This window comes from Xiphophorus hellerii, chromosome 7 (genome assembly GCF_003331165.1).
Source record: "Xiphophorus hellerii strain 12219 chromosome 7, Xiphophorus_hellerii-4.1, whole genome shotgun sequence".
NCBI classification, from domain to species: Eukaryota; Metazoa; Chordata; class Actinopteri; order Cyprinodontiformes; family Poeciliidae; genus Xiphophorus; species Xiphophorus hellerii.
In genome coordinates, this window is record NC_045678.1 from 22,746,760 (window position 1) to 22,774,171 (window position 27,412).

The 27,412-nt window shown below is 38.3% G+C and overlaps 2 protein-coding genes across 3 annotated transcripts; one reads left to right on the forward strand and one right to left on the reverse strand.

Annotated features, from left to right (window-relative positions):
- On the forward strand, positions 1–25,572 carry gcc2 (GRIP and coiled-coil domain containing 2). Of its 2 annotated transcripts, XM_032567633.1 has the most exons (25): positions 1–191; positions 462–524; positions 1,304–1,388; positions 1,463–1,542; positions 1,618–1,722; positions 1,806–2,298; positions 3,212–4,983; positions 5,975–6,038; positions 6,129–6,229; positions 6,811–6,909; positions 7,818–7,937; positions 9,405–9,569; positions 10,309–10,413; positions 11,861–12,023; positions 12,847–12,947; positions 13,122–13,199; positions 13,541–13,678; positions 14,332–14,453; positions 15,336–15,512; positions 16,016–16,228; positions 17,539–17,540; positions 19,224–19,451; positions 20,141–20,280; positions 22,845–23,046; positions 23,230–25,572. In XM_032567633.1, exons 1-25 carry the CDS (start codon positions 186–188, stop codon positions 23,301–23,303), a joined length of 4,896 nt encoding a protein of 1,631 aa, XP_032423524.1. In that variant the 5' UTR covers positions 1–185; the 3' UTR covers positions 23,304–25,572. The 2 variants fall into 2 exon arrangements, with proteins under 2 accessions (XP_032423524.1, XP_032423525.1); XM_032567634.1 differs by lacking the exon at positions 17,539–17,540 and having other exon boundaries at positions 16,016–16,224.
- On the reverse strand, positions 21,144–22,145 carry tmem223 (transmembrane protein 223). Its single transcript, XM_032567635.1, has one exon. The coding sequence runs from the start codon at positions 22,006–22,008 to the stop codon at positions 21,241–21,243; it is 768 nt and encodes a 255-aa protein (XP_032423526.1). The 5' UTR covers positions 22,009–22,145; the 3' UTR covers positions 21,144–21,240.
- Positions 25,573–27,412: the final 1,840 nt, after the last annotated feature.

The following is a 27,412-nucleotide window of genomic DNA, read 5'->3' on the forward strand; positions in this document are numbered from 1 at the left end:
ACGATTGCGGAAGCGGGTCTTAGCTTTAGCCTGCTACCCTGGAACCAAAACAGAGCCAATGTTTCCTTGCTAACTCGCTACGTAGTCGATCGTAGTCTTAGATATTGATTGAAGTTCTCCTTGTCAAATACCTGCTATCTGCCTTTGTGACACAAGAGAGAGGAGAAGCTAAAGAGCCGCCAGAAATGGAGGTAAATATTCAGTATCGAGCAGTTAGCTTTAGCTAACCTGACAAGTTGGTGTGGAGCATCTTGAAGTTACAGATACCAGAACTCAGAACCATTTCGTTAATGCAGTTATCTGAAATAAAAAGCTGACTTGGAAGAAAAATATTTACAAGTTTTGTGCAAAAAGTAAACATTATTGTCAGTGTTTGGTTGACATAAACGTTTTCTTTTCTCCTGATGAACCCAACGTTTTTTAATCTAATAGGGTTAATTATTTTACTTTTCTCTAAAAAGGATCCCGGTGGTTCTGCAGCTGAGGCTGGGACTCCATCCCAAGCCGGCGCTCCCAAGTCAAAGGTACCTCACAACTTTCTATATTTGTGTCTTTAATTAATCTGGACCTTTCTTTCTGATACATACAGTATGTTCGTGTGAAAATCATTGGTCATGTCTAAATATATGATTGTTTATAAACCCTTTAGAGGAAATGAGATGAGAGAATTTTATTTCTGGCTTTACTTTTGTTTACAATTTAGCTGTTGGGAAATATTCCAGATTCCAGCCATCAGTGCATTTGTGTTGAACATTAATAGTCTGAGCAATAAGGACTTGCAAACTGCAAAATGTAGGTTTTTAATCATTTCGTTTTTTTAAATAAAAGTAACAAATGCATGTCATGAGCTTAATTATTAGTACTGCAGTAATGTATCTGAAATTATTGATTTGACAATAATATCATGTCATACATTTTTGTTTACATTTTTAGAGAATGCTGTGATAATCTTGAATAAAAATGTGAAAATCTTACTGTTAGGCTAAATGAGCTACTTAGAGTTTGTGCTTTTTCTGATTTCCAGGGTAACCCTAAAAAGAGTTTTTGCTAAAATTAACGAGAATCAGAAGCTAAATTTCACATTTCTTTAAAAATGCAAATTGATTTACGGGTGATGATATGCAGCGTCAGTGTTGGAAGGCTTTCTTAGAAGCTTACATGTGGAAAGGTGATGTTAAACAGCCCTAAAGGTTGTTCTTTGGCTTTAATCCGTTGTCCAAAGACTAACCAGCATACCCAGGTTGAGAATCATTGTTTCATAAGATTAGCTTTCTTCTTTCTTTTCTTCCCGCCGTCTGTACAGCTGGATACGCTGTCCAAAGATGACCTCATCAAATATGCCAAAAAACAGATCGCCGCCATGCAAAAGATGAAGACCAAATGCACAGGTAGATAGTAAAGTCACGACTGGTGATTCTTCTCTGGCTGTGAATTTGTGACATTACTTTATTTGTTTTCCCAGATTTGGAAAAAGAAGTTGAATCCCTTAAACAACAATCCAAAAGTACTGACAAAAGTCCAGAGGATGCCTTGTTGATACAGGTTTGTGTGTCTCCAGGTCTGTTGTAAAAGTGAATATGTTAACATTTTATAATTCTATTCTGTTTGCTGTTTTAGGAGCTGACTGAAAGGATGGATGCTCTGCTACTGGAGAAAGCTGAAACTCAGCAAAGTCTTGCACTCTCACGTAAAGAGCTAGAGAGAACCAAACAGCAAACCAAGGTAAAATACCACAAGCATAACAATTTTCTGCAATGTTATGTCTGTAAAGAAGCCAGATTGTTATTTTTTAAAATTATTTTCAGGAGGATCTAGCACTGCTGCAAAGTGAACATGAGCGAGTTATTGAAGACCACCAAAGGAAGATTGAAACCCTGGAGTCCAGTATTGAGGAATCCAGAAACAAACACCTGGAAAAAGTAACTCATTTCCAGAAATTACTCCAGGAACAAGAGGAACGAGACAGAGAAAGAGAGAGGGAGCGCAGAGCAGAACACACCAGTGCTCAAGAGAGCATAGAAGAAGTCAGACGCTCCTTGGAAGCTCAACTGGAAACCCTTCGAGCTGAAATGAAGGCAATCCAAGACAGAAGTTCGGAGGAGGCAGCTCAGCTGGAGGAGAAGTACCAAAAGGAGCTGACAAAGGCCCAGCAGGAGGTGGAGAACCTGAAGGAGGAGCTGGTTCAGAAAACCGTCCAGCATGAGGAGGAAATGAAAGCTCTGGAGGAAGACTGGGAGATGGAGAGGGATCGCCTCATGTTGCTCACCGAGGAGCTGACTGAGCAGCTGGCTTCAAAAGGTACAACAGAAGGAAGGAAGTTACTGTTTTCTGGGTTTGGTTTGATTTATCTGAGGAGAAATGTGCATAAAAAAGCCTTGAAAATTGAATTTACATTTCAATTAAGCAATTAATTAAATATTATTTTACAATACAGTTAAATATTTCAATGTATTTTGTGTGGATTTCATCACTACAAAAAAATTTTTACCAAATATTTTTGGTCCAGTTTCTAGGGCAAATATTTGAGTACACTTGAAATAAGACAAAACTCACTTACAAGTAACTTTCCAGGTCAATATAGAAGCTTGTTTTAGGTAAATAATTCCTTAATATCGATTTAAAAAGTGCTAGTAACAAGAAAATAATCTTCTAGTGGAACAAGACATTTTAACTTAAAATATTGTAAAATGTCTTGTTCTACTGTCAGATTATTTCACGTAGAACTAGCGCTTTTTAAATCGATATTAAGGAACTATTTACCTAAAACAAGCTTCTATATTGACCTGGAAAGTTACTTGTAAGTGAGTTTTGTCTTATTTCAAGTGTACTCAAATATTTGTCCTAGAAACTGGACCAAAAATATTTGGTAAAAATTTTTTTGTAGTGATGAAATCCACACAAAATACATTGAAATCTTTAACTGTATTGTAAAATAATATTTAATTCATTGATTAATTGAAATGTCCAGTTTGGAGTGTTTTGTATAAAATTAGAGTTTATTCACCTATAAGAGGACAGATTTGCATTATGATGCAATTATCATAATGTTAGGTGAAAATCGTGTCAAAATAACCATAATATAATTTCTGCGACGATTTATCATCCACCAAACTCTGTTATTATGACAGGTCTGGGTACGATTCACTGTATTATAGTGACTTATTTCTAACTTTAGCAGCATCTTGAGGCAACGTTGTTCTGTTTTTTGCAGACAGCTTCCTGCAGGATGTTCAAGAGGAAGACGAGGACCCCAGTCGTGGCACCGGGATCGCCAAAATGCTGGAGGTGTCCAGGTGCAAACAAGCCGAACCTCAGAGCGGCGGCGAGCAGGGCGAGCTCGGCAGACTGAGGACGGCCCTGGACGACGTTCAGTCCCAGAACACCATGCTGCAGGATGAGCTCACGCTGCTCAGCAACGTGAAGGTGGAGCTTGAAGCAGAGCTGGAGAGGGTCAAAGAGGATTTCCAGGTGGAAAAAGAAGAGCTCGAGTTCAAAATCAACGAGCTGCAGATGAATAAAGACAGTCCGACCACTGAACCCGAGCTGAAGCTTCAATCTGAGCAACAAGAAGTTAAAACTCCCATTGAGATGTCAAGCAGTGACCTGAATCTGAATGAGGAGCTGACAGCTCGATGTGAGGCCTTAACCAGAGAACGCAATGACGCCATGGCCGAGTGCCAGCAGATGAGAGACATACTTCAAAGTGTGGAGACAGAGCTGGGGGAGAAGACCAAAGATTTTGTCCAGCAGTACAACGCCATGAAGGAAAAGGGTGCAGAAACGGTGCGAGACCTTCAGGAAAAGATTGAGCAGCTCGCCCAACAGAGGGACGAGCTGCGGGTGAGGATGACTGAAATCACAGAGGAGAAAAACTCTCTGATGAAGAATATCCAAGACCTTCAGCAAAATTATTCATCTGAAAGCCAGAAACCTTACACTTCTGCAGAAGAAGAAGAAACCTCTTTAAAACAGGCTGTGAAGGAGCTGACTATGCAGAACGAGGAGATCTTCTCACAGCTGAAGATGAAGGAGAATACAATTCAAGATCTGAAAGAAATTGCCGCCATTTTGACTGAAGAGCGGGACAAAGCGCAACACCTGCTGAAGCTCAAAGAAGACGAAGTGCAAAGTTTGAATGACTCCAAAACGAAAGAAATTGAGTCGTTGCTGCAAGAGAAAGAAAGGGAAACACTTCTACTCAGAGATGACAACAACAAGCAGGTGCAAAGCTTGAGGAAACAAACAGACGACGAGGTGAAGCACCTGAAGGAGGAAAAGGAAAAGACGGAAGAAAATCTGAAGGAGAAGACGCTGATTTATGAGGAGACGGTTTCCGGTTTGGAGCTGAGAATCAAAGAGCTTTCCACGGAGAGGGATGATCTCCATCAGAAACAGGAGCAGGCTTTGTTGGAGCTGTCCAAGCTTCAGGAAGACGGGAAGCTAATGGCATCCAAGATGGCTGACCTGGAGGCTCACATGGCGCAGAGGGAATCTGAAAAGCAAAAACTAGAGGAAAAGGTGAAGTCGTTAACAGAGGAGGCGGAGAAATCTGGTGCTTCCATGAGGCTGCTGGAAGAAAATCAATCTGAAGTCCTCAGAAAGTCAACGGAGGAGCTGGAAGATCTCCGGACGCGAATCGAAGAGCTCGAAAACGAGAAAAACCTCTTAAAGAGAAGTCTTGAAGGGATGGAGGCAGAGAAAAGACAGGAAGAGATCCAGACAGACTTCCAGGCTCGCATCACAGACCTGGAAAAGGAGCGAAACATGTTGACATCAAACCTCAAGGACGTAGTGAAGGATGTAGAGGGGCTGCAGAGCGATCTCCAAGACATGAAGTCGGTTAATGAGAAGATTAGCGACGAGAACCAGAAACTCCTGGCCCAAGCTTCCCTGGCTCAAGAAGAGAGGGAGGAGTGGGAAACGAAGCTTGGAGAGAAGGACGCTCTGGTTTCACAGCTGAGGAACGAAGTAACAGCTCTGCAGGTGGGTCAAACATCTGATCACATCACGTTTTAGGGCTGTTTCTCAAAATGAGGGGCCCTCTAGGGAACCGACAAAGGATGCTTAAAGTTGGAGGAAAAACAAAACTAAAAAACATTCAATCTAATATTTTTTTAAAATCAAACATAACCTGTTTTTCAATCATTATTATAAAATATAAGTTAAAATAACTTCTTTATCTTTGTCCTTTTTTAACCTGGATGAAACTCACTATAATGTTTTGACAACAGCACATTTAAACAATTATTTACAACGAAAACCCAGTACAATATCCAAAAATTAAGTAAAAAACAGTATAAGTTGCTCCTAAAATCAGTATAAGTTGTGACATATAGACTTTGTTTCTGCTAAATCATTTATAAATACCTTGAAGGAATAAAATGAGACCAGTTGAAATGTTATTTCTTATGCTCATCTTTCTAATTGGCTTCTAGTCAAATTTATAAAACTGCTTTACTCCTCAAGCTAGAGAAACGAGCACAAAATCAAAACAATTCTGTCCAGAAAAAGACAGAAGGAAACGCCCAGCCACCCTGCTGTGGAAGAAATTCGGCATAAAAAAACACAAGAACTGTGAAGATGAAGTAAAATATTACTTGTAATCCAAAGAATTGTGTCAGGTAATATGTTATTACTTTATTAATCTGATGTTCGTGTCATAATATATTACCTAATAATTACATTTTCCACCGCAGAACTCACGACCAACTAAAATCCAAAGATATGAGGCAGCATTTATGTTAAAAATGAATGTAATAATTGTTATAGTGAGTAAAAATGAGGAAAAACCATCTAAAAGTTACACATTTTGTAGCATTTCTATGCTGTTTGTGAGACCATGGCATCAAAAAGTTTCTAAACTCCTGGTTTAAGATCCCCCACCTCAAAGAAGATAAAGTTGTGCTTAAAGGAAATACATTTTATTGGTGCTATTTTTACCCTTTAATATTTTTATCTTTTTTTTTGTTCACAGGAATCTAATGTCCAATCTGCTTCCTCTGAGGAAAGTGAAGCCAATGAGATAACCAAGAAATTAGGTGTGCTCATGGATCTCATCAATTTTATTTCACTGAATAAGCAGTCTTCAAACAAATAAGTAAAACATTTTCTTCTTCTTCTTCCCTCAGCTCTCCTAGAGGATAAAATCAAAGAAAAAGACGAGAAGATGAACAAAATCAAGGCAGTAGCAGTGAAAGCCAAGAAGGAACTGGACAACAGCAAGAAGGAGGTAGTCAGAATACTTTCATCACATCTGTGAGTCTAAGGGCTCCAAAATAATTGTAATGTAACGCTCTGATTGGGTCTCTGTCTCTTTAAGAAGTTCCTGCTCTTTCTGATACTCCACTTTCATGTTTTTGGCATTAAAAAAAAATTGGGATTGTTTCTTTGTTAATTTTTCAAACAGGCTAATTTTAATAAAACAAACAAGCAAAAAGTTTTGGATGTACAATAATTGACACTTTTTTCATTAATTAAAAAAAATGTGACTACTCTATTTGTTTAATTATTATTAAAATATTATGTCTTGATTATTGTTGAGTTAGTAGAATTTTTTTTTGTTGAATATTTAATTTTGGTCCCCAATCGAAATTGTTACTGTTAATTAAATTTTTATGTGCAAAAGGAATTTGTGAGTGTTGGGCACCAAACTGTCTGAAGCCCAGGGCCCAGCTCCTCCTACATGTGGCTCTGAATGAAAAACAAAACCCTTTAAACTGTAGATGAATTAAATCATTCTGACATTTTCTGTAGTTGTTATATAAATAATTGCTCACTGTTAAAAGTATAATTTATTGGACTTCTTTTCAGGTTGTAAACCTGAAGGAGGAAGTTGCGTCACTAAAAGCGGAGCGGGAAAAGATCAACACTTCAATGAAAGATATCATTCATGGAGCTGAAGGATACAAGGTAGGATGCACTAAGTATTATTATAATCATAGTTTACAAGGATTTGGATAAATTATTACAATAATGAAATTTAAATGAATGTATCGGTAGTGCTGTTAAAAGTCTGTAATAATTCAAGGAAGGGGAAACTGTTCGATAATCCCTCTACCTCTTTAGTAAATAGTGTTTTACTTGATAATGTAATGAACTAAAGAAAAGTTTCCAAAGTTATTCATAACCTTTGAAGGTTTTCACATCTTGTCATGTTACAACCACAAACACCAGCAGTTTTTGGGATTCTGCCTTTGCATCTTTTTGTACAATTAAGTGTGTTCTTTCAGCAAATGGCCTTTTTTTGGTCTGTATACTCTAGTTAACAATTAGTCCTTTATTAAATTAGTTGGCGAGTATTTCAATAATCGATGGATAATTAATCCATTGTTTCAGCCCTAATCTGTGACAAGATATGAAAATTATTGTATGCTCATTACACTCCAACCCGTCTCACTGAGCTTGAGGTGTTTAGTAAAAAATAATGGATTAAATTTTAAATCTTTGGAAAAATATGTAATTTCAGTGAAAGGACATTTTGTTTTGCAAACTCACGCCACACTTTACAAACTTTCTTCCATTTGATCACAATGCTTAAAATAAAACTTGCAAATTAGATTAATCATCTGCTTTTTTTCCTAACACAGTTTTTAGCTAATTGGCGTAGCGTAATATCACTCCCAGTGGTTTCCATAAATGCCCTGCAGCTGTGTCTCTATTACAGAGGGAAGCACTCTGCTGTGTCTAATGAGAGTTTTGTCCCATAGCCAAATGTAAATGCAGCTGATATGTGTGTTTTCCTTCACTGAGTTGTTCAACCGACCTCCAGTAATGAATATTGAGGATGTGTGTTTGTGTGTGTGTGTGTGTTTGTTTAGAATCTGCAGATAGATTACGACAGGCAAACAGAGCAACTGGATAAGGAGAGGGAGAAGGTGGAGGCGGCCGAGAGACAGATTGCTGAGCTGACCAAGCGACTCAGCAGTGCTGTCACACAGGTAACTGGGATACACACTCAATCATACACACACAACAAACAAAATGCTCTCAGCCTCCTGTAAATCTTAGCTGTGAGACTTTGTCCAGCGAGCATAACTCCACATGATTTACAGAGTCATTTTAGCCAGCTACACGTCTCCCAGATACATCCCACAAATAGACCATCAGATGTGTCTGGCTGTGCAAGGGAGAAATTATTTTTTGTATATATAACTCCTTTCCTTCCCCCTCTAAGCTCATAACTGTCTGGCAGGTAAATGGAGCGAGGTATAGCCTCCATCTGCTGCGTTTTCTGAGACTCGGTTTAGTCTCAGATGAGCTGGAGGTTCTCAGTGGGATCGCGCACGCCGAAGCTAGTTAGGGATCCCTGCGTTGTTCCCGATGTCTGAGTTTACCCATCATCGGTTCGGTGTTTAGCTGACAGCTGCCTGGAGACGGCTGCAGCCGCCGCTTGTTGAGCGTTGAGTCTGGAGGAAACCCCACAGAGCCGCTCATGTCAGATTCGCCCGGGTGGTTCTTCAGAAACGCCACGTGTGTTTGAGCAGGGTTGGCTCTTTTGACTACAAGCACATCTCAACAGCGAATGAAGTTCAGCTCCTCTTTTTAGTCTGTTTGTGTTTCTGTTTTAAGAGAAAGTTTATTCTGGTCGCTCAAAAAAACAAAACTAAACTAAATTATCTTGGATATTGCTCAAGAAAACGAAAATCAAAACTATCAGGTTTCTTGTTTTTCTGTTCTTATCCAGACCTGGAAAATGTCACATTTAAGACTTTATTGTATTTCCAGGCTGTCCAATCAGGAATGTGTTCATGATTTAAATCTAAATTTGTCAAATAAAATGACTTCCATTTATGGTGGTTTTATGTAAATAAAACAAAAAAAGTATAAAAAGATGGAAAGCCATATCGTCATAATCTACATCCATCCAGGCATCCATCTATCCATCCTTTTATCCATCTATCCATCACCTCTTTCATCCATCCATCTGTCTGTCCATCCTTTCATCCCTCCATCCGACATCTCTTCCGTCCATCCATCTCTCCATCTGTCCGTTTATCTATCTATCATCCATCTATTCTTCCATCCATCCTTCCATTCTTTCATTCGTCCATCCATCCGACAACTCTTCCATCCATCCATCTTTTCATCCATCCGTCCGTTCATCCATCCATCCATCCACCCATCCTTCTATCCATCTGTTCGTCACCTCTTCCATCCATCTGCCCATCTTTCTTTTATCCATCTGTCCTCCGTCTATCCACCCCATTAAGGTTCTGTTTCTTCCAGGATCTGTATTTAATAAATCAATAAAATAAGTAAATCAAACACATTAGTATATTTATTATGTAAAAACAATAAAACAAAACTGAAAAAGCTGTAAATGTTGTCATGATAAAACATTGTTTACCAACTCTGATGGCAGACTATTGAACTTATTTCAGTAAAGAGTGTGGCCCTTTGTGCAGAAGGAGACGCTGAGCAGTGAGAAGGAGGATCTGCAGGCCGGTTTGGAGACCATGAGGAGCGCGGTGAAGCAGCTAGAGGCCAGAAACCAGGAGCTGCAGAAACAGCTGGCCAGCCTGGACAGAGACCTGCTGGCCGAGAGAGCCATGAAGGACCAGAAGCTTAAGGTGGACATAAACACACATAGAAGACTAAAGGGGCAGTGTTATGAATCATCCATTCACATAGTGTCATTTTACAGTGCAATCAAGTCACTATGTTGTTTTAAGTGATGTCAAATGTGACTTAAAATAAATTTGACTTCATAATGTAAATTGGGCCTCTGTCTCTTTAAAAGCTCCTGCTCTTTCTGAAACGCTGCCTTCAGGAAGTCAACACGACATCTCTCCTCTATTAACCCTTTAGTAACGTTTTACCAGCGCAGCACTGAGAAGTAGGTCGTTTAATGAGCTCATCAGTTCCACCAGGTGTTTGCTAACTACTGCTGGCTAGTCTGAAGGAGCTGAGTAGTGGCGTCGTAGGGAAGCGCTGCTCTGTGTGGCGGAAGCTTGGAAATTGCAGCTCTTAGGAGGAATTGCGCCTTGAAGGCGGAGCTAGTTTCATCCAAGCGTTTTGCACAGCTGAATTGTTGCCACGGAGATTAAAGGATTTGTCAAACATGCATGAAAGAATCAAAGTAACACTCCAAGTTTATTTTTGAGGAGGAAATAACATTATAACATGATGTAAAGCTCAAAAAGTTGATTTTACATAATACTGCGCCTTTAGTTTAACCAGAAAATCTTTTTTGGAAGTATTTGAATGTCTGCAAAGTAATCTTGTAAATCAATTACATAATGTCATTAAATCTGATAGAGCAGTGTTATAGTTTGCCGACAGCCTCAAAGTGTTTGCTCGTCCCTCCAGGACCTGTCATCCGCCACGAAGGAGGTGGAGGAGCTGACAGCGCAGCTCCACAGGCAGCAGCAGCAGTCCCAGCAGACCGCCCAGGAGCTGGAGCTGCTACGCAAGGTACCCAAACACACCAGCGTTTCTCAGACCCAGTGTGTCTCTTCGGGTCGACTCGAGCCGGTGATGGCCGGCCTGAAGCCACAGCGTCGCGTCACAGAGAAACAGAGCAGCTTTAGCCCACAGCAGAACGAGCTGCTGTTACTTTTCCATTAGTGGAGGCCTACATAGTACACTTGAGAGCTGCCTAGAGATCTGACTTTTTCTTTTGTCCACTTTGTTAATTCACTCAAAGAAACTGGATTTCTAATGGTGATACAGATTTTTTTTAAAGGGAAAGGGATGTTGTGTTCTAAAGAGTAGATACATTTATTTTGAATAGTCCTTATAATATCAAAATGTCTGGAATAATTTTATTTGTTTGTTCGAAAAGTGAATGCATGTTAGTCTAGTTGCTGAACGTTACACTTGTTGAAGATATAAAATAATCATTTTATTGATGTGCCAATTTTCCCTTGACTGGGGATTTTTTTTTTCCAATTAATCAAAATCAGAAAACTTCCTCTCTTTGTCATCTGTAAACACATCAGAGAAGATGTCTTTGTAAAAATCTGTTAATGGTCATAGACTAGGCTTCAGTCGGAATAAGATTCTTACTGTCTGATTATAGAGTAGAACAGTATTTACCCAAAAATGCGAAGTATAAAATTATCTAAAAGCTTTTTTCAAGACAGATAAACCAACTGTTATCCATACTTTCTTGATAAAAGCATAATATGTTGATTATCGCAGTTATCCTAATATCATCTGTAGCAGTTATTTCCTATTTGGAAACATAGACCTGAAGGGGACCTATTATCCAACATTTACATTTTATATTTCCATTTGGATCCCAGAAAAGCATTTAAAAATGACACCCAGATGTGTTTTAGCGATAAGTTAATGTTTTTTTGTGTCTGGAAAAGGAACCAATTCAAAAACCTCCCAAATATGATGGCCACTGCAGAGTTACCTAGCAACACCAGGCAAGCTCAGCCTATCACCTAGCAACCCAAACAAAATTCAATCATGTTTGGTTTTACCACTGTATGCGATGTACAATGGCTGGTGGAAAAGACTAGTGTCTTGTTGGTTGTGCAGGAGGCTCCACTTCTGCTTTTCTAAGATGTATTGTCGTATAATTGGGCATTTGTTTGCAGCCATTTTCAAGTGCGAGGGCAAACGTTGAGTTGGGGGGCATGGCCACCAAATTATTTGGATATAAAGTGACAAGAGGCTCTAGAATGGCTCACTCTAATAGGAGCTCAAAATAAGCAGAGCTGACCAAACTAAAATCTCATTATCTAAAGATGGTTTTGTGCAAAAAAAATCTAACAAACATCTTTTGTATACCCCATAAGCCTCAAGATAAATATTGGTCAAGAAACCCTAATTTTTAGCCACATAATTTTTCCAGATAAGTGTTGACTCTCTTCACAGTCGTGATGTAGTGTGTTTACTCTACCACTAGGAGGCACAACAGAACTCCCTGCTGGACATGGAGATGGCCGACTACGAACGTCTGGTGAAAGAACTCAATGGAAAACTAACAGAGAAAGACGAGTGTGTGGAGGAGTTGAAATCCCAGATTAACACGCTAAACCAGACGCAGGAGACCCACAAGCAGAAAATCGGTATGATTCACATGCTTATTTGTAATTAAGTTATTCATGTATTTTGTGTTTTATTTTTTTGTCCCTAAAGGGTTAAGGTTGTGGCTACTACACATATATTTTTATTATAATAGCTTTGTGCATTACTCAGACTTTTTTTTTTATTTCAGACGTTTTCATTAACTGTAAGCAGGGCCGGATTTAAAAGGATGTGGGACTCTGAGCTGGAGTTAGTTTAGGTGCCCTATCCACTAAAGGAAAATTATTTTACTAATGCAAATTATGGTATATTAGCAGGTAATCCTATACATCAGTGGCTGTGAACTGATGCATGGTAATTTTAATACATCCCCTTGCCAGAAATTCCATGTTTTTCCCCCAAAGAATTTCCTACAATGTCTTCATTTTAAGTATTTTTTTATATTCATATAAGTCCAAAAATATGCACACAACTCCCCTAATATGGGTTTGTTAGCTTTATAGAAACTACAATCTTTGCAAAACAGGCATTTGTTAAAAAAATGAAAAGAACACATGTAGTGCCCACATAAAATCAGCGGCCAGGACTTCTGACCCTAAAGTAAACACCTAAAATAAATTATTATTTGCATAATGAATCTATTGGAGTTTCAATTTTTGAATTAGATTTCTGAAGTAAATAAACTTTTTGATGCTATTCTAATTGTCTTTATAAATAGTAAACATATTCAGTAGTAATATTCAGTTTACATGCAACTGTAGTGTGTTTAGATATGACATATTTTTTATTTTATATTTTAGCACGTTTTCTGTTTTGACTTGCTGTTAATGTCTGCTCTCTTCTGATGTTTCCACGTGTCTCCAGAGGCTTTGAAGTCTCAGCTGGACCAGGAGGAGGAGAAAACCATGAAGATGAAACAGCTGCTGGTGAAAACCAAGAAAGATTTGGCAGATGCTATGAAACAGGTCTGCGTGTGTTTCTGTTGGCAAATCCCCAAAGATTTCCTGTTACTGTGCAACACGGATGTCTGATGAATGTAAATAGAGCGATGCGGCCATGTGTAAGCATGACTGGAGAAGGCCTTGGAAGACGTTAGGAAGAGTTACTAATGTGTCATCTGCGTGTGTTCATGCATGCAGGAAAGCTCCCTCATGATGCAGCAGGCGTCTCTGAAAGGAGAGCTGGAAGCTAACCAGCAGCAGCTAGAAAGCTCTAAGGTAACACAAAAAAACCCTTTTTGGTAGGGCTGGACAATAAATCAATAACAACATGTATTGAGATAAACACGTGATCAATATCAGTGGATAATATGTCTGATAGAATATTCAATGTAAAGAATATTCACTGAACTCTGATTCAGAACTGCACAGCATTCTGGGGGATGTAGGCAAAGGAAAGGCTCTGACCACTCAACATCTCACGTCTCCACTGCAAAAAACAAAATCTTACCAAGTATTTTAGTCTAGTTTTTAGTGCACTTGAAATAAGACGAAGTAGCACAAAGTAGATTTTGTTCAAGCACTTGTACTCTAAAACGTGTGTGTGTTGTTGACTTCAGATTGAGATGTGTGAGCTGACAGCCGAGCGGCACCGCCTGCAGGAGCAGCTGAAGTCCGCTTTGGAGCAGCAGCAGAGGACCAGCAGCTCCCTGCAGCAGCGCATCCACAGCCTGCAGCAGGACAGAGACACCGCAAAGGTTCACATCCTTCAATTATTTCATTTTTAGCTCTGTTCTCAGAAAAAGAAGGTGAGAAGTAATGCTGTTTTCAGCAAGAGTATAACAGTTTTAACAAATGAACTGAGCTCCTGCTCACGAGAAACGATTGATAAATGAGGCTAAAAGTAATGACTCTTTTCATAATTTATCTCTCAATTATTTTTAATTACCTCTATCTACAATGTCAACCGTGTTTCAGTCAGACATCCATCATGTTTAAATGCTCAGCAGATAGCAGCCTGTTTGTAAGACCCGCAATTAGCAATGGAAATAGTTTGAAAACTCCTGGAAGTTTTTACGTGAAGTTCTGATGAATAAATCCATAATTTTCCAGATGGCAATCAATTCCAGTTGGTGGCAGCATATTTTACTTTATTGATCCCCAAAGGTTGGAGTGGAATATTTTGTTCCAGCATTGCATATAACAAAAATCAAAAAATAAGTAATAATAATAAAACATACACACACATATCGCTTGGTATATTCTTAAATATATATTCAGCATTTAAAATGCACAGCTCTAGCTTCATCTTTTAACAAATTTAATTGGGTAACTATCATCCTTTGTAAAAAATAAAATGCTTTAGCTTTTTTTTGTGCATATCTCCACTGAACCTGTTTGTTGATTTCAGGCTGAGCTTATGGCAACAACAAGCGAGTTTGAGAGCTACAAGGTTCGAGTTCACAACGTGCTCAAACAGCAGAAGAGTAAAACCAGCGCCCAGCCTGACGGAGACTCTGGGAAACTAGAGAGGTGAGAGCAAAATGAGGGAAGATGCCGACAGGATGCAATCAGAAAACTGCTTCCCGTTAAATGTCCGTAACATATTGTAAAAGGTTAAGTAGGATAAACTTCACCTCAATGGTTTTAAAATGAAACCGCAGGTCAAACGGTGAGGTACGTAACCCTGTTCTAATGTGACAGATCAATTAAAATGATCAGTTATTTTATTTTACTCTGTACTGGTATATGTTTGAGTAAAATGAACATTGTTATTTTATTCTATGAACTACTGACAACATGTCTCTGAAATTCCAAGCATAAGTTTAGTATTTATTTGCAGAAAATGAGAAATGATCAAAATAACCTAAAAGATGCAGAGCTTTCAGACCTCAAATGATGCGAAGAAAACAAGTTCATATTCATTTAGAAATAACAATACCAATGTTTTAACTCAGGAAGAGTTCAAGATCAATATTTGGTGGAATAACCGGGAGATTTTCAATGGGGTTCATTGCAGTGGTCTCTTTATTTTTTCCAGATCTGTATTTAAACACAGACCTCCTACTGTGAATGTTATCTTGAAATTTATTTTAGATGGAAGTGTCTTCTTCTGCCTAAATTTACTATTTTGTAGCAATTTATGTGTAATATTTTTTTCAGAATATCAGAATTTGCACATCTGGACATTTTTGAATGCAGCATAAAATCATTTATTATGATCAGAACTCAAGTAGCCTTATAAAATACTTTTTTTACTCTTAGACTGCTACTTTTTACTTTTACTTGAGTAAAAATATGTTAAAGTATTGCTTCTCTCACTTGAGCACAGTTTTTGGTTACTCTGCTCTGTGAGTATGCGTGAAATAGAAGAAATGCATTTTAAGTAAAACGAGTGTGTGTCGTCGTCTGCAGGGAGCAGTTGTCCTCTCAGGTTGAACAGCTGCGGAGCCGACTGTCTGAGAGCCAACAGAACCTCCAGAGCTGCGTCGCCGAGCTGCAGCAGCTCCAGGCTGAGCACGACACTCTGCTGGAGAGACACAACAAAATCCTGCAGGAAAACATCACCAAAGAGGCTGAGCTGCGAGAGAGGTGAAACGTTTTTGTTTTTCATTCTACATCTACTGAGGTTTGTGCCCTCATACGGTAATATTTATAGTTTTCCAGACAATACTGGAACACACAAAAACACTCACAAATTATTAAAGGTTTTTTTGTACTGTTGTAACCATTAAACAATCTTCCCTTCTTTTAAGTGGAGCTGCATGGTTGATGTTACCATTATAAAATAACTTGCAATTAAGTTTTGGCAAAGATCAATGTAATTTTCACAGGTGGCGGAGTGTTGCTGAAAGTAACTAAAAAAGTTACTTTTAATGTAACTTAGTTACTTTTCAAATCAAGTAATCAGTAATCTAACTAAGTTACTTTTTCAAGGAGTAATCAGTAATCCGATTAATGTTACTTTTTCAAAGTAACTATGCCATCACTGTCTGTCACATAGAATCCCAATAAAATCCATTCAATGCTTGGAAAGGCAAACTACAAACTTTCCAAATTCCTAACTTCCTGTTTCTCTCTGGCCCGTCCTCCAGGGTTTTGACGTTGCAGACAGAGAACGTGTCGTTAAGGTCAGAGGTGACCCAGGCTCAGGCTGACCTGTCGTCCCAGGTGGAGGCCCAGCGGCAGACCTACAGGGAGCAGCTGAGGAAGCTGCAGGACGACCACCGGGCCACCGTAGAGACGCTGCAGGGACAGCTGAGCCGCGTCGAGGAGCAGCTCTTCATCCTGCAGAGCCAGAACAGTAAGCTCCGCTAGAAGCACTTTAAACAGGCAAAATGTAACAAGTGAGCATCTTACACATGAAATCAGATATTTACATACACTATAAAGCTAAAAAATTAAATAAAATTAGGGTTCATACAGGTGCTTGACATTCTTGAAAATGCTTGAATTTGAATTGTGTTTTCAAGGTTTGGAAGATGCTTGACATTAAAACTGAATAGTTTGGTTACAAAGTTCAATCTAATGTTTGATTAAAAGTTGAAATTTAGAAAACGTCATTTACAGTTGAAACCAGACATTTACATAAACCTAAAAGTCTGAACTGAAATCAGATTAAACTTCTCTTGTTTTAGTTGGTGAGAATTACTAAAATTGAACTTTTAGAACATTTTTTAGAGATTTCTTGTTTTACTTTCTTTGTATTTTTTGCCTTTAATTTGAGCAGGAAGATAATTTATCTTCACACAATTTGTTTGTTACTTGTTTCAGTGTAAGGAATACTTATTATTCCTAATGGCCTACTGATTTATTGATCATCTTATATTTTATACGTTAAACGTTATTGAAATTCAGGGATTTTTTTGTTAAATTAGTTTTTACCTCTCGAACCAGTCAAGTGTGTGAGACATTTCAAAACATTTGTTATATTTTAGCTTTACTCACAAGACATTAATAAGTCATACATAATATCATATAATAGTGAATTAAAACTGTTCTTTTTTTATTTTCTTTATCTCCAAAGTGTGGTGCTTGAAAGCTTTGAAAATGTCTGAATTTTTTTTTAATTTTACTGAAGGAAGACCCTACAAACCCTGTTTTGTCTTTAACTGGCTGACGTTAAATCAGACAAAACATTTGCTGCTTTAGGATTGCCTAAAGAGATCCTTTGAAGCATCAAGTGGTTTATAGAGTAGAAGTTTTCTGTCTTGTTTCCTCCTCCGCTTCATGAGACGAGTGATGGACACAGAGAGCTCACAGGGGTGAAAATATTGGTGTGTTTATCAGCAGAGCTCATTCATCACCTCCCACACAGCTGCCCTCTGCAGTGAAACACCAAATACACACAGCAAAGACTTGGAAAGGCGAGCGTATGGATGTGTGCTGCTTCTCTATCACGTCAGCTTGGCCAGGTGTTGGCGAGGCGCCGCGGCTCTGTTCCCGCCTCGCAGTGTGGCAAACAGGCCCCTTTGGCATCTGGAGAGACTCCTCATTAGTGTCTCACACATAAAAGACCCTCGTTTTTTAGGGCGTGTGTGGCTTATCTCACCACGTATTTCTGAATTTAATTGCATGGATTGAGTTAGCTTGTGTTTGTTTTACTGGTATAATCCAGCAGTTTGATTATTTAGTGTAATCAAACTGTAAATCGCATGTGCCACACATTAAAATTGATATCTTTCCATCACAATTTTTTTTATTCTGTCTATGAACCAGGTGAAGGCTGCTGATTGGATAATATTTTGCTTCAAACTTGAGTTCTTGTGACCTCATAAATATATATAAATAGTGTTTATTCTTTGTTAAAAGGGATTTATTATGCAAAATTCACCTTTTGCACATTTTTATCCTTCCAGTTGTATCTTAACTGCTTCTAAAAACACTCCAAGCGCTTAAAAAAACTGTCTTTTTTTGCCAGTGAGTTAATGTTTTTTGGTGTCTGAAAAATGAGCCAATTCAGCGGCCACTGCGCCATTGCCTAGCAACCCCAGCCAAGCCCAGCCTGTTACCTAGCAACCAAAAGGAATTCCATCATGTTTTTTAGCTGGTTTTACCGCCTTATACTGGGAAAGACAAGCATTTCAGTTGGTTGTGCAAGAGGCTCCAATTCTGCTTTTCAAAGATTTACGGTTGCGTAATTACACATCTGTTTGCAGCCATTTTAAACGCTGAGTTGGGGGGGCGTGGCCAGCAGCAGCCTATTGATTTAAATGTTCAGAGACCCTAAAACTGCTCTTTATAAAAGCCAGCTCAAAATCTCAGATTAAAATCTTATTATGCAAGAATGATTCTCTGTAAAAAAAAAAAAAAAATTATGAACATCTTTTGTAAAGCACATAAACCCATTTTAACCTGTTAAAGGAAGCATGGTAGGTCACCTAAGTTTAATTCATCTGTTTGTTTGGTCTGCCAGAATGAAATAGATTTTCAGGAGCAGAATACATTAGAATATATATATTTTTTCTTCTTTTAAATGTTTTTATATGATCCTGGTTAAATGAGCGTCAGTTTCAGTGTCTCAACGAGGCCCTCTAGTGGTCAGCAGCTACTTCACTACAGTATTCCTATTAACCTGCTGTGGGGGGGAAAGTAAGAAAGACGGTTTAGTTCCAGCTTCATGAATCATATTTATCCTCCCACTTTCTCAAGGCACTGTGCCTCTTTCTCATCATTTTCCTGTGTGATGCTTCAACTGTTTGGCACAGTGATCTGCAGCTTTTACAATCCAAAAACCCATTTTTGCCCTCAGTCCAGCTAAATAAAACAGGTTGGGAGCCACAAATATTACCTAACCTTTTGAAAAAATAGCAAAGTTTTTGAGAAATATTTACCATAGGAAATCTATAGAGCACCAACTGACTCCTATTTTTAGGTTTTAATAAAAAGAAAAACATAAAATGTTTTCAAAAAGATGATGGCTGCATTTTCTTATATTGGATGTTGATATTTGCACATAGTTTTCAACCTAATTATAGCAAAAAAATAAATCTAAATAAAAATTATAGTAATTTTAAATGTAATTATTCCATGAAAAAAACACAAAAAAATGCTAAAAGCTGTATTTGTCGCTATATCTTTTTTTCCAGTTTATCATTTTTAGTCAGTTTTTAAGAGCCAATGTGGAAGGTCGAGAAATCCACACGGGGCTCCGGAGCCACAGGGTCACAGCAAAAAGTGTTCTGGAAAACCAAATAAAAAATATCCCAACTTGTTAGGATCTATTCTACAATCAATGGCACTTTGTAGCTGAACTATTGTGTTATTTTTCTTCTATAAGCCTCTCTTATCTTCTAACCTCAGGTGCAGTGTCGGCCCAGTCCAGCCGTAAGCCTCTGGCATCAGAACTTCAGCGGAGAAGCGCCGACCAGAACCAAGCAGGGTTGGGATCGATGGGTTTGAACGACCTGCAGTCGATGGCTCGGGAGGAGGGGGAAGGCATGGAAACCACGGAGACCGAGAGATCGTCGCCAAAATCCGCAGCCCCGCCGTCCCTGGAGCAGCTGCTCACATCCCCAGACCCCAAACAGGGTGTGTTACAAAGATACAAGTTTATAGATTTAACTCAGTAACAAAGGAGCTATTGACAGTGCAATTATTCTCCTTTAACTTTCATGAGACTTCATGTAGTATAACCCATTTTTGTTAAGTGGAAAGAAAAAGGTCATGCAAATAAAATACATTTATTTATTTGCATAAAAATTAATTTTATAAAATTATTTTATTTAATAATAAAATCAATAAAATAATATTTAGAAAAATAAATACTATTTAATAAATAAAATTATAATAATTTTATTTTTATTAAAATTAAATAATTTATTTACTAATAAATAATATAATATATTATTTCATGCACTTATTTTTGCATGAAATAATTCATGCGAAAATATTTTCAGGAGTTATTTATTTATTTGCATAATTTTTTATAATCGTGCAAATAATTTTTATAATTTTGCACGATTAAAGTATACCAACAAGACAAACTACTAGAGTAACAAAGCTGTCCGCTTCAAAGCATCACATGTATTTTTCAAGGACTTTTTTATTGTTGTACCACCTAGCTAGCTCGTAGTACGAAATGTGGATTCAGGTCAGATCAAGAAATCCACCACACAGAAAAATAAACAAACAATAAAGTAATTAATTTTATTTAATCTTCATATTTGACTGCTGTTTATTTATACAGAGCCTGTTTAATTTGCTTGTTGCATCTCCAGAGCCGTTTGTTTGGACGGTGGAGCCGAGCAAAGAGGAGCTGACCGAGAAGCTGAGCACGGCAACGCGCAGCATGGAGCACATGAACGGCCTGCTGCACGAAACCGAGGCCACCAACGCTGTCCTCATGGAGCAGATCACTGTACGTATGAACATCTTATTTAACCTTCACTTTATTTGTACAGCACATTTCAGCAACAAGGCAGATCAAAGTGCTTCCCATAAAATCATAATACAGTAACCAATCATGAAACAAGCAATAAACATTACATTTAGTCAAACGCAATCTTAAAAGTCAGGCAAATGTGCATAAAATATGTTGATCAATGTTTCACTTCTAATCAAAGACATTTCTCAACAGGTGCATTTTAGCTTTCATTTAAAGGAAAAGTGTTGCAGCATCTTTGCAGTTTTCTTTAAGGTTGCTAAAACATACCAGCAGTGTCTAAATTTCATTTTGGGTCATATCAAGATCATGAATGTTTTCAAGGCCAGTTTGTGCCAGAATTTATTAATAAAACCCATTAACAAACTGTTAAATTATGAATAAATTCCTTTCTGCATTCAATAAGTACTAAAAATTATAGAACATCTTTTCACATTCATCAGTCCCTCCAGGATTTGTTTTTTTTTTAAATCAAAATCATAGATTTTGTGGTACTACTTTAAAGGTATTTGCAATATTTTCACTTATTTATGACATCAAATGTGACATTTTTATTACTTGACATAAAGTAAGGCTGAGTCAGCATTGTCATAAAAGTAAGAAATACTGCCACCTGCAGGTAGGAGTTATGTTACTTATAGCCAATGTTTATCACCATTTTTGCTGTAAATTAGCAATAAACTCACAGTTATACATTAGCGCTTAGAAAAGCAGATATCTGTTGATTTTGCATACATTTCTGGAATTGTGAGACTCTGTCCAGAGGGCCATATAGAAAAACTTTGGCGGACCGTATTTGGCCCCCTGGCCTTGAGTTTGACACATATGGAAACATGTAGGAGGATTTTAAATGTTTTAATACAAATTGAATCTTTATGAGCTGACATTTTATTTCAAATATTTTATTTAACAGTAAATAATCCACATCATGTCGTATTAAAATGGTCTATATGCACCAACAGTGACGTCAAACAGCCTGGCGTTGTTTACGGTCCCATTTTTGTCCAGCAGAAAGTAGAGCCGGTGGCCCTTGACTCTGAGCGGGATGAACGAGGGGGACTCCTGTCTATGAGAGTGGCAGGCCACCTGATTTAGTGGCACATTAATGGTCCTGCCTCTGCCTGGTCCCAGAGGGGACTGTGTCCGTACCGTCACCATCCTCCCACCCTTATGTAGAATCACCTTACTGACCGACCTCCGGCAGAACAGAGCCCCGAGCCCGACTATCCCCGCTCCTATGGTCAGGCATCCCAGGGTAAAGCCGTACCTCCAGGCGTTTGAACCCAGGTTCATCTCGAAACTCCACATCCCGGCCAGTCCGGTGGTGGTGGGCGCCTTAGCTTGGCCCTTTCCGCCGGTGTCTCTGAGCCCGGTGAAGGCGAACTGAGCCAGGTACGTCCAGAAGACGAACTGGCCGCCGCAGAAGACCGTCAGCACCCGGAAGAAGCGGGTTCTGTCGTGCTCGAACAGGGTGACATCTTTGGCAGGCTGGGTGGAGCTGCAGTAGCCTCGACGGGCTGCTACCTGGCGGGCTGTGGGAGCAAGAATCTCCCCGTTCTGTCCGAACCAGGTAAATAATCGCGTGGATTCCCCGCTCGACTGGGTCGCATTTTCAAAGACTCGAGCTTTCTGCTGAAAATTGCCGAGTCGAAAGAGCCTGGAGTACCGCTCCAGAGCTCCGCAAAGTAGGCGCTCATATCCCATTTCTCACCGTAGCTTCGTTTATAAGGTTATATGACTCTAAACAACACAGTCCGAAGCAATAGCTGCTGTTTTAAATCCACTTTTATTTCACTCCATGCTTCTCTGTCCGTGAGGGCGCCGCCATACTTGTTATGTATTCTCTTTCTGAACTCTCGCGAGAATAGTGACGTGTCACTCGCTATCGAGTCAACTCTGTGCCAATCCGTGTAGAACCGTTTCTTGTCCCTCAAATGCTTATTTTTAGCTAAGGAGGAACTGCACAAAATTATTCGTACCGCTTGATTATACATTATGTAACGTCACTTCCAAAAAATGTCAGTTTTATATGAATTTTAACTGATGGACCAACAGAAAGTGATGCATAATTTTTAAATTAAAGGATGCATCACAGCAGAACACATTAAAATGCTTTTAAAACTGGCTCATTTTTGTATTTCTTAAAAAAAAACCCAGCCTGGGATAACAGGATATGTCAGGAAATTAATCATTGGAAGGATGCAAATTATTTGTTGGCCCACTCTTGAATGAGATATTTTTTCTGAAAAATAATACTTTGCTTTACTTATTTTTATCATCAGAAAAGTACATCCAGTTGCTATTTTGTCTTTGAGGTTCTAAGTAAATCAGCCATTTATAATAAAAGTCTGGCAAGAAAAAAGTCCATATTTTACAGAGGAGTGCATCCTATGAGACTTTCACTTGCACTTGGAAATATTATCATAGTTAGCAGTTTAAAACAAAAGTCTTAAATCAGTTGATTTCACATTAATTCAATTCATAATTACTTTTATGCTCTTGAGAATGTGTTGTTTCATGCAACTTTTATTGTCCTTCAGCTGTTAAAGAGCGAAGTTAGGCGACTCGAGCGAAACCAGGAGAGAGAGAAGAGCGTGGCCAACCTGGAGTATCTGAAGAACGTCCTGCTGCAGTTCATCTTCCTGCGTTCTGGCAGCGAGAGGCAGGCGCTCCTGCCCGTCATTCACACCATGCTGCAGCTCAGTCCAGAGGAGAAGAGCAAACTGGCTGCAATTGCACAAGGTACAAGTCTGCGTAATTTATCCTGAAGTTTAAAAAAGCCTCATCTTTCCACTGTTGGTAATCATATTTTGTTTTATCTGTAATTTAAATAATTTCTTTAGGTAAACTGATGATGATCAAACGTGTGAAAGCTTTTAATAATCCCTAGATATTTGGTGTTTACGCTGGTGCTTTTCCATTCAGGTGAGGAAGAGGGAAGCGGCTCTCGCGGCTCAGGGTGGACCTCCTACCTCCACAGCTGGTCTGGGATCAGATAGACTAAAAACACGGGGAGCACCTTGCAGTGACATCACTGAGCCCGTCTCTGTGAGATTCTGTAACAATGATGCTAATTAAAATGGTTTTAACTGGGGCATTAACGCGTTATTGGGACAAAACAGGCAGGACCACAGAATGTATGTAAAATAGTTTTTTCTAGATAGAGATAATGGAAACAAGAATCTTTATTTACTTTTGCAGAGCATTAGGTACAAACACTGCTTCTCTGAGATGGACTCAGGCTTGTTAAACTGCCAGGTTTTTGTGATGTAAGAAAAATAAGACTCATAAATAATTCAAATCTTTTCCAAATATTATCTAACATTTATGTTAGAACAGTACTTTATTGAAACACCATTTAATGCAGTTAGCATTCAGTTTTCTTTAGTAGAAATATCTGGTATTACTTACCCACTTTACCCTGCAAAATTTCTCTAAATCTACCAGATCGTGACACTGTTTCTAGTCCATAGCCCTGTTTAGGTGAGCTCTTAGATTATCTTTTGAAATTAGGATTAAATCTGGAGTCTGGCTAATTTAAATGCCCCTCTTTTGAAGCCATTTGTTTGGTGGTTTGTATTCATGGCTGGACTCACTGTGACCTAAATTCTTAATCTTTAGCTTTACAGCCTTACAGTTTTTGGAACTGTACGTATTTCAATTAATTTAATTAAAACTCCATTCCATTTGAGAAGTAACCCCAGATCATGATGCTGCCACCACCATGTTTCACTGTGGGCATGGTCTCCTTACTTTTGATATTAGAGTCAGAGTTATCTTCCCGAATAATAGCTTTTTGTTTCTTCAGATTGTAAATATTCTTCCATAAATGTTAGGAAAAAATTTTGTTTGTTTTTGAAGGATGCAAACATCTGGGAGATACAGGTTCAGCTAAATGGTATTATAAGATAATCACTACAAATGATAAGGATATGCTCTATAAATTATGTTAGGTGTGTACAAGAAGAAAACTAAAAGCTAAAATTGAATCAAATTGTGTTTCAACCAAATATTTAAGGTTATTTTCGGTCACGCAGCAAGGTTATTCTACCCGTTTTATTTTTCCCTATAATAAATTTGTTTGCTTTTCAGTTGAATTTTACAGAATAAATGTGGCATAATATGTGGCAAAAGGAGTACATAAATTATGATGGTGTTTACATAACAAAATCTTGGCATTTTACCAGAGTTTGTGTCCAAATTCGGGAACCAAGGTTAGTCTCACACCAAATGACCCATCATAAATTCCTTTTAGTCGTATTGATTTGTGTTGAAATTAAATCTGTTGGGCATTTTTCTACAGGCATAAGTCACATCACATGCGTCTATTTTAAAATATTTTCTTATTTCTGGATGTAAAAAAAAAAATCCTGTTGCAAACAAATTGTAGATTAAGGATTATTTAAGAAGGTAAATGTAGCCTGGCATAATGTGACTTAAATGTCGGATGTTTAAATCTTTGGTTAAAAAAAGATTTGACTCCTCTGCTTATGTACATCGTACTTTACTCACTATTAACGGACAAGTTTTCACAAATCACATTTTTATTTTCAGTTTCTTTCAATGACTGTCATCATGTATGTTGGCTGTTGAATGTCTTTCTGTATTTTATAGTTTATCACTTTATCAACTAGAAACATGTAAACAAAAAGGTGTTAATCTTCACCCATTTTTAATCTGGTTGCTTATCATATTAAAAAGCCTTAATCCATACGTTGTGGTAAGAAAAAAATCAACATTGCGGTTCTTTAGGTGTTTGTTTTTTTTTTACATTAGTCAGTGGGCAAAAATGTAGATAAAATTATTAGTGTAGCTCAGTTAAATCATCATAACAAAGACATCTGTGTTCATAATTATAACTGGTACTTCCTAAACTCAGGTGCAGGTATTTGTGTTTTTCTACTGTAGCATTTGTAACTGCTGTTTTCATTTTATTTGTTTAATGAATATACGGCTGTGCTGTGGGATTGAAGTTGAATTTTCCATCACACACACTCAGATTTGCTTCTGCAGCATTAATGCATATTTTTTTTCTCCTTGTTAATGCTGTAGAAAGTTGCTTGTTTGTCTTTTTTTCCACTCCAGTGGCAGCTCTTTTGGGATCAGTCTACCACAACTTGAATGTACTTTTACCTTTTATATTTTGTGAAGGTTACTGTTATCAGAAGCTATGAGAGATTATCAGAAAATCTTTTGAGATTTTGTCTAGATATAAAATAAAATGTGATTGTAAATGGATTAAAACCAACCAGGATGGGAGTGATCACAGAATTGAATTGTTTATTGGTAATCTTAACACACTTTCATCTGCAGGTTATACATGTGGAACTTTTTAACATTTTGTCACTTACAACCTCCAACCTTAATTTTATTTTACTTAGATTTTGGAATCAACACAAAAGCATGCAGTGTACATAACATTTTATTTTTACATTCTGAGAAGTGTTGTAGATCAACTTTTCACTGAAATTAAATTTGCAGGATTTGTGCACATCTAGAAATCTTAAAATTTGCTCTGTTTACATAAGTTTTTAAGTCCTGCCACTGATTTTGTATTGGATGTGGGTCTGGACTGACTTGGCCATTTAGTTTAAGAATGCCTCTGTCTTGTTTGCAGTTTTCTTTACATATGTTGTGACAAACACTAGCAGAACAGGTCAGCGTCGGACCGGGGGCGGGGCTAATGACCGGGCCCTTTATACCCAAATAATAAAGCTCATGATTATTTAATTTTACAACATAGACATGCCCGCAGCAGCGGCGCTTACAAGTTTCACCACTTGTGACAAAATGACATAGAGAGCAACTATGTCATTTTGAAATCCATCTGACATGAAGTACAACAAACCAAGAAAACAACAGAAACATCAGGCAACTGGTCACTAATGATGAAACAACACAAATTCAAAGTAGTTCAGAACCGTGGTATTTTGACACTTTATCAATTTCAACTCAGAGCCGGGAACAAGTTGCAACAACTGAGTCAGGGGTCTCAAACTCCAGGCCTCGAGGGCCGCAGTCCTGCAGTTTTTTAGATGTGCCACAGGTACAAAACACTGGAATGAAATGACTTAATGGCCTCCTCCTTGTGTAGATCAGTTTTCCAGAGCCTTAATGACCTAATTATTCTGTTCAGGTGGTGCAGCAGAGGCACATCTAAAAGTTGCAGGACTGCGGCCCTCGAGGGCTGGAGTTTGAGACCCCTGAACTGAGTGAAGCTGACACCTCACCCATGTCGAACTTAACTCGGCACGGACCGCGCGCGCCGCCGTTCACACAAACGTCCAGTTTGTGTGAACGGCGGTTACTGCTGTTTTCAAAGCCCCCCAGGTCCCGCTTTCTCCAGCTCTCATCAGAAGTGATAAAGGGTTGGATCCCTGAAGTCATATTCTGCCTCCCGCCGACCCCCTTGACGCTCCGCCCCTGGTGACAAACAGGACTCCTTATGACTTTTTTTAACGATGGTTTTAATCTGGCTCCATAGAGTGCTTGCCACACTCAGGTTATATTTACTAAAACTGGTGAAAATTTGTTTTTTTCCACTTTACTAATATGTACTATTTTATACTTACCTGTTTCATAAAATCGAAATAAAACACATTTAAGTATGTGGTTAAATGTGGAAACATTTTAGGGAGTGTTAATACTTTTATAAAGCCCTGCTGTGTGTGCATGGAAGATAAATTTATGCTTCATGTTATGAAGTCATCTTCCAGGGGAAATTTTATATGGGCCTGCCTTTTAAGGAAATAAATGTGGTTCTGGAATTATGACGTAGTCGGGGGAGGAAATGACAAATAATCGCCCGTGAATACAGCTGGACGTGAAACTCAACACTACGTTTTTGTCTCTAGAGAGCTGCTGTGGCATTTTTATCGTCAACGTTTTATATCCTTACATTTTAAGACATGCATGAAGTTTTTCTTTACATACACATGTATAAATGTGTTTAAAAATAAATGGAAAGGATCCATGAGATGTTTCTGCAAGCCGCACACCCGCCATATTGAAATTCTGCACGGATTTCCAACGCTCAAGAAAAAAGGAATAAAGTCAGATTTTTCGTTTTCTTGCAAAGCAGGAGTGTAAAAACAGAGGAAGTAAAGCA

Bases quoted from the DNA above. Each gene is read 5' to 3' on its own strand.
- gcc2 (XM_032567633.1), top strand. The intron at 1,723-1,805 runs GTAAAATACCAC...AATTATTTTCAG, and splicing joins GAACCAAACAGCAAACCAAG to GAGGATCTAGCACTGCTGCA. The intron at 9,570-10,308 runs GTGGACATAAAC...TCGTCCCTCCAG, and splicing joins TGAAGGACCAGAAGCTTAAG to GACCTGTCATCCGCCACGAA.
- tmem223 (XM_032567635.1), bottom strand. From the start codon at position 22,008: ATGGGATATGAGCGCCTACTTTGCGGAGCTCTGGAGCGGTACTCCAGG.